This window comes from Crotalus tigris, unplaced genomic scaffold (genome assembly GCF_016545835.1).
Source record: "Crotalus tigris isolate CLP2741 ecotype Arizona unplaced genomic scaffold, ASM1654583v1 scf7180000018790.500841, whole genome shotgun sequence".
Lineage (NCBI taxonomy): Eukaryota > Metazoa > Chordata > Lepidosauria > Squamata > Viperidae > Crotalus > Crotalus tigris.
Window position 1 is genome coordinate 475827 of NW_024097202.1, and position 9709 is coordinate 485535.

At 38.6% G+C, this 9709-nt stretch overlaps 1 protein-coding gene and 1 long non-coding RNA gene across 3 annotated transcripts in view; one reads left to right on the forward strand and one right to left on the reverse strand.

Annotated features, from left to right (window-relative positions):
• The window catches only part of LOC120313836, a 34694-nt gene extending 28760 nt beyond the window's left edge, over positions 1–5934 (forward strand). Inside the window, exon 5 of the long non-coding RNA XR_005558261.1 lies at positions 5854–5934. This is a non-coding gene — a long non-coding RNA (uncharacterized LOC120313836). The remainder of the gene's footprint in view (positions 1–5853) is intronic.
• LOC120313835 (transient receptor potential cation channel subfamily V member 6-like) overlaps positions 1–9353 on the reverse strand; it is a 112112-nt gene extending 102759 nt beyond the window's left edge. For both annotated transcript variants that reach the window (XM_039356181.1, XM_039356182.1), the window contains exon 1: positions 9052–9353. In XM_039356181.1, the coding sequence (XP_039212115.1) occupies positions 9052–9179 (128 nt within the window). In that variant the 5' untranslated portion in view covers positions 9180–9353. The remainder of the gene's footprint in view (positions 1–9051) is intronic.
• Between the last annotated feature and the right edge of the window lie 356 nt (positions 9354–9709).

Here is a 9709-nt window from a genome sequence, read left to right on the forward strand (position 1 = left end):
TCTGTTTATATATATATATGTAGGTCTTTGGTTATTCGGGTTTTCTCCCACGTAAAATTGGAAGTGTCTTGGCGACATTTCGACGAAGTCCCATGAGGTGTATGAGGAAGTTGTCCAGTTTTTCTTTCCCATGTAGCCAAATTATGAAGGTGTCGTCTACGTATCTGAGCCAGAGTTTGGGTTTGTGTTCAGATTTTTCTAGAGCTTGGGTTTTAAAGTGTTCCATGTAGAGGTTTGCAATGACAGGTGAGAGGGGTGATCCCATGGGTGCTCCTTCTATTTGTTTGTATTTTTGTCCATTATAGATGAAGTATGTGTTGGATAGGCAGTGGTTGGTCAGATCTAGGATGTGTTTGGGGGAGGGGGGTTATATTTGTTTTGGATGCACCACTTGTCCCACCGATATATATATATATATATATATATATATATATATATATATATATATATATATTCAAGAATATTGGTAAAAATACGACTCCCGGGCATAATTATAAATAAAAGAATAAAACACGATCACCGGGAGAGTTGAAGTAAAAATACTTTACTAAAAATATATTAATACTAAAAAGTTGCCAAGCTTTCGCTGGGGGAACTCCCCAGCATCGTCAGGGCTAAAAGGCCATTGCAGTAAAGGTGGTTTAAGTAGGTTCAAGTAACGTTTGCGCACGGCTCTTAGACCGTGTTACTGGCCCTGATTGGCCAGCTGAAAGCCAAGATGTGTCTATAACGTTATGTTCTTTTCTTCGGATGCCCTTCCCTATCCCTCTACTATTGGTCTTTAGAGGCGTTAGTAACCTTACATCCCCTCCTCTTCCGATAATACCAACGTCTGCCGTGTCGGGGGGAGGACTTGATCTGATGTTTTCTTGTGTTTTACAATGGGGATAGGGCTCCACTAACTGTGGGTTAATATCCCTTCCCAGTTGTGTATCTCTCTCCTCCTTTGTCATGTTAACAGCTCCTATCCGGGTACTTTTTAGTATTAATATATTTTTAGTAAAGTATTTTTACTTCAACTCTCCCGGTGATCGTGTTTTATTCATATATATATATATATATATATATATATATATACACACACACACACACACACACACACACACACACACACACACACACATATATATATATATATATACACACATACACACACACACACATATATATATGTGTATATATATATATATATATATATATATATTCCCTATATATATATAAATATATATATTCCCAATAGTCCTAAAAATAATAATCATATCAATATAATATTCCTTTTCTATCCAATCATTCTGGTTGCCTTATCATAGATCATGTTACAATCCTTATTTTAATTTGTTTCTCCCACCAAATTCTAGATATTCTTATTGGTTAAGATTTTCTCAAAAATTAATTACATTTAAGAATTTAACTCTATTTTTCCATATGAACCATCTCAGACTTTTACATTTCTTAAGAAATAGATAAAACAGTAGAAAAAAAGAAAGAAAAGCAAGAGTAAAGAAGCATAAAAATAACATACTACTTAAAATATATATCCCTCCTAAGCTAATATGTATTTATTTCCTAAATTTTTTATTCTTTTTAACCATAATTAAAAATATGTTTAATCTTTAACATTGCATTTAATACATCTAGTCGTCTAGTCCTTTAACTCTTATTCAAAACATTTTTTATCCATTATAATTTTCTTAAATTCAATCACATTTAAATATCTAAAACATTTTCTTTATCTAAGTCATTTCAACTTTTTTATATTATTCATATCAAGAAAGATAACAAAAAAGGGAAAAAAGCATACTATATTATATTTGGAGAATCCATCCCTCTTAGAGTGACATATATATTCCAAAACTTTTCTATTTCTTTAACCATATTCAAACAAATGTTTCTTTTTTAAGTATTCTCTCTGGTAAGTCCCATCATTTATTTTCTTAGTTTCCACTTTGGTCTTTTTCTTTTGCCCAGTGTCTTTCTTAATCAATGTATTTTGCTGAATCAAAAAGTTTTTCTGTATGTTCATAAATGTTGCTGTAAATATAAAAAGTAAATCAAGGAGAAGTGTCTTTGTACGGGTCTTCTGCCTTTCCATGTTTGTTGATTTTTTTTCTTTTTCTTTCTCTCCGCTTCTCTTATCATTTCCTTTCTCTCCGATGTTCCTGACATCTCTATGAAGTCCATTTTATCCAATCTGTTTTCTTGTCCTCAGATTTATTTTGTAGTCTTAAGGGATACGTTTCTTCCAATTCTTGTGAACTGTTTTCCACTAGGATTAAATCATGTTTCCTTGTTTTGTTAAGTTCCATCTTTAAGCCTCTATTTTCAATTCTATATCCATTTATTTGTTTTATTTGCTCCTTCTCTGTTGTTTCTGGGAATTTTTTTGTTATAGAGTTAACTTGGAAATATATAGATTGATTTATATTTTCAAAGTTGTTTTGGATTTCTTTGTGGTTTAAATTCATTGTTGTTTAAATTAGTTGCAGTATACTATATATCTCCTCCTGTGACGTATTTATGTTTTCTTGATATGTTCTTTCTACATGTCTCTGATCCATGATGGCCAAGAATTTGAGTTTTCCTCTTCCTTTCTTTTCTTTGTAAATAGCTTTAGAATCCCAATCAGATAGATATTTGTAATCCAAAGAGTTCAAAAAATATTTTTTTCTGAAATGTATAATTCTCTCTTTAAATCTGTCTACAGCCCAGATTATTGTCTTTTTTTGTCACAGCTGTTCTTTATTGTTAAAGCTTTGAAGGTCACAGACATAGGCTTTCCCAGATTTTGCCAAGTCTTATATTAAAGTCATATCTGTCATAGTCTTCATCTGCCACTAGGTGTCAGCAACTATTTGTTTTTCAATTTCCAAAATGAACAATTATCTCTGAAATGAGAGTCTTAACTATTAAAACAATTTTAGATTTATCCAGATTTAAATTTTAAGTTTCAGGTTTTATATTTATTTCACTTCCATATATTTTGATCTTCCATAAAAAATTAATTCGCCGCTTCTGTTAGTATAAGGGTGGAGTGGAAATCTTTCTCATTCCCTTTCGGAGGTATTTTGCTTGGGGATCTTTTCCAGGATATTAAATGTAAAATAGAAAAGATAAGATCAAATTCCTCACCCAGTTTCAAGCACAGTTGTGCTGGTTAATGCTTTTGGACTTCAGTTGCAAATAGCTTGGGCTGGTCAATGCAATATGGCCAGCCTTTCTCCTGTTGGGTTAGAAGGCTTTCTCCAAGTCGAACGGAACAGCCGCCGCCATTCCAGAATCACTGGAGCACCCTTCTTTCTTCGTCGCCTCACCGGGGCAACTTAGACCCATTTAGGATCCCCTAACATGGCAAAATTAGCTGTGGGGGTGTGGAGAATCCGCAAGCCCGCAACCAGTTGCTACCGTGCAAAACAGGAAGTCCAGGATGTGGTCCTTTTCTAAATTGGTTCTCCCTTAATAGAATATCTGCCGGTCTCCCCCAGAGATATGCATGGCTCCTGCCAGCATTTTTAAAACAGGCAAAAGCATTTTCATGTCAGCAAGCACTTGGTTCTTACTTTATTTACTGTATGGGTGCCTTTGATTATATTTATAAATTGTTTATTGATGCTTCATATTAACGTCATCAACATATATCTTCATTCGTCACCATTTCAAAAACAGGTGAAAGAAAACAGGCTTATGCTGGAAATATATGTGATATCCTACTGATGCTATTAATTTAATGGTTTTATTGAGTATGTACAATATACAATAAATTTATATTTAATTGATATTTTGATTTGACTTTTCTGTATCCTACCTAGAGCTACAAAGATGTGGTCAGTCTATAAATATTAAAATAAATATAATAATAGTAATAATAAATAATTGCCACATGAGACTTGAAACTACATACAGTCCTTGCTTAGCAACCAAAATTGGGACCAGCAACTTAGTCATTAACCAAAGCAATCACTAACTGAAACCATGCCTGTACTTAGTATTTTATTTTAGCTTTCCTTTGCTTTACAGACATGTGAAGGTAAAAAATGCGCAAGTTGGTCAAAAAGTTACTTTTTCATCACTGTTGTAACTTTGAACTGTTTTTGTATGAGGCAGTTGTTAAATGAGGACTATCTTTAGAAGCCTTATATAACAGGAATTCAGGCTAAGGCACATATCATCTATTGTTTACTTGAGAAATGTTTGATTTATATTTCCTGTAGAGGCAAAAATTACCAGTAAAGCATATTGGCAGCAGTTGAAAATTATTTAGCAAGACCTGGTCTTGCCTAGCCATATTTTCTTTCAGATACTTTAATCCATCATGGGTTGATAATAACATCTTCCTGGGTGTTAGTGAAACTAAACTCTTCCATAACTTTAAGTAGGAGTATTATTATTGTAATGTCACAATACAATACTCCAAAGATATTCTCATTCCAAGCCATCATCTTATTTATGAGATCATTAATGATTAAACATAAAAGGTAACACCTTCCATTCTAAATGTATGCTTGTATCATTGTCCAAATCTTTAGCCTCCTAATCCTCCCAAATCCTCATATATCCTAATGAAACAACAAGTTTCTCCAAGAGTGGGATTCTTCTTCAGCGGGATTCCTTTTAGAGATATTTGGACTCTAACTTTCGTAGTTTATAGTCAGCATGATTAGTTAAAATGATAATCCAGCTAAACTGGGCTGGAAGTATGGGAACTAAAATCCCACACAGTTTGAGGGCATCAGGCTATGCTAGAGCAGCTTTAAGATTTGTGGACTTTAACTTCCAGAAAGCCAACTATGCTAGCTGAGGAATTCTGGACGTTGAAGTCCACAAGTCTTAAAGTTGCCAAGTTTGGAGAGCCCTGTGTTAGAGGGCTTTAGCAATGAAAGCAGAGCAACTGCACCCAAATCTTGACTTTAAAAGGATGCTAAGGATAAAATACTGATTCTATATGCCAGCCTACATAGCAGTGGGAACAGGACGAGAATCATCTGGGTTCAAATTTCCAAAGGAAAAGTCAAAGAGTGATTTTGGAACAATCATGGCTTTTCAGTTTAAACAGTTTGGCAAGCCAATGAATGGAAGAATCCCCAAGCAAATGTAACTTCATCTTAGGAAGGAAGAAACACAAAAGTTATAAAGTAGAAATCATGGATCGAATAAAAATGTTTAAGTAGGCCTTAGGATACTTCATGTTCTCAAGTGGAGGAAAATTACCTCAAGAGTGAGCACTATACTCACTCCTCATGTGATGGATCATCTGACAGATCAAAATGGTTGTTCAACCAGGCTTTGTCCCTTCCCTGTGTAGTCTATTATTCATTTCTTCACATCTCTTGCAGTGCCCCACAAGATATCAGAAACACAACTCTCCTTACAGAGATTCTGTTTCGGTCTTTCTTCTGCACCGTATCTCCACCCTTCATCACTTCAGTTACTCTCACTGAAGTGTGTGCAATTGCTTCTCCGCCTACCTGAAACCACGCTCGGAATGAATGGATGCACCACAGACTATCATAGAGCAGTGATAAATAATTGAGGGATGTTCCCATGACTATTTAATGAAAGGTGTTTTGTTTCCAGAGGCAAGAACGTGTAGCTTAGTGGTGCAGGAAATATTTCATTCAGTATTTTGGAGGAAATGAGAAGATGGGGTTCCTTGGCAGACTATAATATAAGACTATAAGAAATGGAAATAGATGATTAGAAACATCTAACTTGTTTTCACTGTTAAAGCACTGATATCTTATGGTTCATGCAAAAAAAAAAAAGCATCAAGAAAGCTCTTGCTCTGTTCATGGTACAAATAGAAAATCATAAATTGCAATAAGGTAACCAATCTGCTTTTCCCATCTGTCCCTACAGAACAGAATCTACGGCAGTATTAATTTGGATCCTGGCATCTATTGTAAGCAACAGAGAAATGAAAGGAGGTTAAAGAAAGGCAGCTTACATGATAATACGATGGCACTAAAAATAAAAAAGAATGAAATTCTCAGTGCTAAATGATGGGAAAGAGCCTAGTATCAATTCTCAAGACTCCTTGTGTTATTTTAAGAGGGCATATTCCAAACATTGTACAAAACAAAGTGCTGCCCCAAAATATATTATGATGTATTGAGTAGAATAGAATAGAATAGAATAGAATAGAATAGAATAGAATAGAATAGAATAGAATAGAATAGAATAGAATACTTTATTGTCACTTTAAATGTAGACTAGTCAACATACATTAAAATGAAATTTCATTGCATTCAGCTCTCAGAAAAAATACCATTATGCATATACTCACATACACACATATATGACACAGAAAAAGATCACAGTCTAGTTTTAATCTATACATATACGTGGTGGGAAAAAAAGAACCCTGAGAATTTATAAGACAGACGGCATAAGGAACAAAGCTGTTACAGAATCTAGTAGTTCTGCTATAAACACTTTGAAACCTCCACCCAGAGGGAGCAACAGAAACAGAACATGAAGTGGGTGTGTGGGGTCTCTAACAATGCTAAGCACATAACGCTTATAAGCAGTATCCTGAATAATGGGAAGTGCGCTTCCTATAATCTTCTCAGTTGTCCTTACCACTATCCGTATGGTATCTGAGGCACTGCTCCCACCAAACCAAACAGTGACGCAGTTTGTTAAAATGCTCTCAATTGTGCCTCTGTAAAAAGTGGCCAGGACAGAAGGAGAAAGATGTGCTCTCCTCATCTGATGCAGGAAATGCAAAATGCTGGTTTGCATGCTTCACCAAATGTGTCTGTCCCATTCTTTGAGTAGGCAATCCAAGGAAATGTTCAGCAATCATTGCCTATGACACTCCCAGCATCTCACTTGTCTCCCGAATTCACTCTGAGAGACTAAAAGCTCTTCATACTTATATCACCCCAAAAATTGATGACCTCACCAGTCTGCGTCACTTTGACAGTCCTAGTCTGGACCAAATACAAGTACCAGTATAGGTAGGATAAACAATATGGTTCCATATTGAGACCACTGGCAGATTCTAGTAGTGTTCTGCAAAGCTAGACACATTTAAACATCAAAAAGCCCACAATATGTATTTTGATTTACACCAACGGGTTTGTAGAAAAGTGCCCCTCAATCCATTCTTTCTCCTAATTTGCAACCATATCCCAAAGAAAGGGCAGTGGTGTAACATCTCAAAGCCACATTCTGCACCTTCATTAATACTATCAAGCCAACCAAGAAAGATGTTCAATCCTGTATTTCATTATGTATCCTCCTGAGGGTCCTTTTAAAGGAAAGGCAAAGACAGACAAACTCATCCATGCAGATTTCATGGAATTCTATGGCGGTAGTTTGCCCACCAAGCAGTTTGAAAGTATGCAGATGTGAGTAGATTAATAGGTACCACTTAGGTGGGAAGGTAACAGAGTTCCACGTGCCTTTCACATATAGCCATGCTGGCCACATGACCACAGAAATTGTCTTTGGACAACACTGGCTCCTCAGCCAAGAAATGAAGATGAGCACTGTGCCTTACAGTCAGATACAACTGAGGGGGAAATATTTACCTTTTTGAACCTTTAAAATGTTCAACCTTTACCATTGCCCTCTTCCAGAATATCCTTATTTCCCAGTCTTACCCAAAGTCATGGAATTCTCCAGTGGGTTCCAATCCAAATATTCATCAAGCTCAATCCTGCTTAACAAAGTCAGTGTTGGCCTTTCCAGGTAGACCAGACAGGAAAATGACCAGATGAGCTAATTCTATTTTATCTTGCAATAATATAATCTTACAAGTCTAACAGTACAAATCTCTCACTGCCTCTTTTACAGCCTGATAAGTTAGGGAGATTCTTTTCTGAGTTTCTTTCTCTTCCTGTTATACAGTTGTGGGCCTTCCTTATCTGATCATTCTTTAGGTAGAAATTCTGGGGAAACTGACTGTCCCATGAATAGCTCAGTGGTATGAAGGGCTTTATAGGTGACGGCCAGCACCCTGAATTCCATCTGGAAGCACACTAGGAGCTGGTGCAGCACATGAATAGTGGAGTATATCAGGATGCATCCATAAGTCCATGCTTTGGACTTTCTGGATATTCTCCAAGGACAGTCCCATGTTGCGCATTGCAGTAATCTATTTGGGAGTTGACTAAGCCCTCTCAGTCCACAACAAGAACACAACTGGCATGCAAGATTAAGTTGGCAAAAGCCCTCCCAATCACAACTACCACTTGCTCCTCCAACGTGAGCCACAAATGCAAACAAACAAACAAATCTGGAAAAGATGGTCCTTTTATTGGAGAATCAGCAGGGCTCAATTTCTCCAAAGGTCCTGCCTTCAACTCCTTGTTAAGCTATGTACCTCTAGCTTTCTCTCCCAAATCTGAGAGGAATAAATGCTGCTAGCTCTTTTGCTCAGAAGCATGACAAAGGTACACCACACATGCTTAGCAGCATTGCCAGACAGTAATTAATCCCCACATGGCAGCTTCGAAGAGAAGAAAAAACCCTTAAGAAGCTGTGATTAAATTGGGTCATCAACATATTCTTTCCTGACAAGCCGAGACTGTGAACAACACACAAAACATAGAAAGAAAGACTTTTTATTTTCCACACTCTTGTGACTGCCCTCTTCTGTCTGTGTCCCACCACAGAGTTCAGAAAAGAGGCTCCAACTGTGTGCTTGGGTGCCGGTGGCACAGAATACAGCCTTGTCTGCCTTTCAGGCAGCAGGTGCATTCAAGCTGGACTTGCTGGGATCTGGTTACGGCTTCTCTTCTGCCCAGGCATTTACCCTGCTCCCAATGGGGGAAAAAGGGTTTAAAAGTGGGGTTTTTTTCCCCCTTCCAGGTATAACTCGGATACGTGACCGGTCCTTTCTCCTAAAACCAAGGTAGAAGCTAGTAAAAATTGTGTGCGCGCCCACACACACACACGCACGCACACACCCTTGCTAGATGAGTTTCGACGACCTTCTCTCTGCATCTGCACCCAGGAACTCTCCTTTCCCATTAAGCTCGGTAACTCGCGGTCCGTCTCCCTCCCCGACCTGCCTTCGGGATCTGAAATGTGCTAGGTTGGACCCACCTCTTCTGTTGCAACAAGTTGGTTTCGTCAAGTTTTCTGGCCCAGGATTTCTCCCCGCGTATTCTGCGAAGGAGCGCAGCCCAGAGTCCCGGGAAAAAGCCGCGGTCTCCGGGCAGCAGCATCCCCATCGCCGGACTGGCTCAGTCTCAGCAGCGCATCCCCGAAGGGACGGTTCTCGTCGTCGTCGTCCTCCTCCTCCTCCTCCTCTTTCTCTCCTTCGTCCTCGTCCTCCTCCCCTCTGCCCGGCTGCTGAAGGCCAGCTCCAGTCTGGTCCGGAGACGGATGAGTCCGAAGCGGGGGGGTGGGGGGGGTGGCGGTTGCAACATCTGGCTGCTGAGCGAGGCCGGTACCTGGCGGAGTCCCAGGAACAGGATCGGAGGGACAACCTGTCGGGGAGGAACGGAGAGGAGGAGGAGAAAGGCAGGCAGACCCGCCCCGGCACGGCAGAAGTTTTATTGTTGGCGTTTAAAAGAGACCCGGAAAGTGTTTTTTGAGCTGTGGGATTTCCTTCTCCAGGCCTCCTCGATTATTCCTTTCAATTGTGTTTTGTTAAATGGACTCCTGCATCGCAAGTAGACCCGTTCGAGTTGATAAACCCACCTTTATGCCCAGGCCTAGCTAGAAGGTATCCCCTTCCTTTCAGAAACCGTGTGGTCAG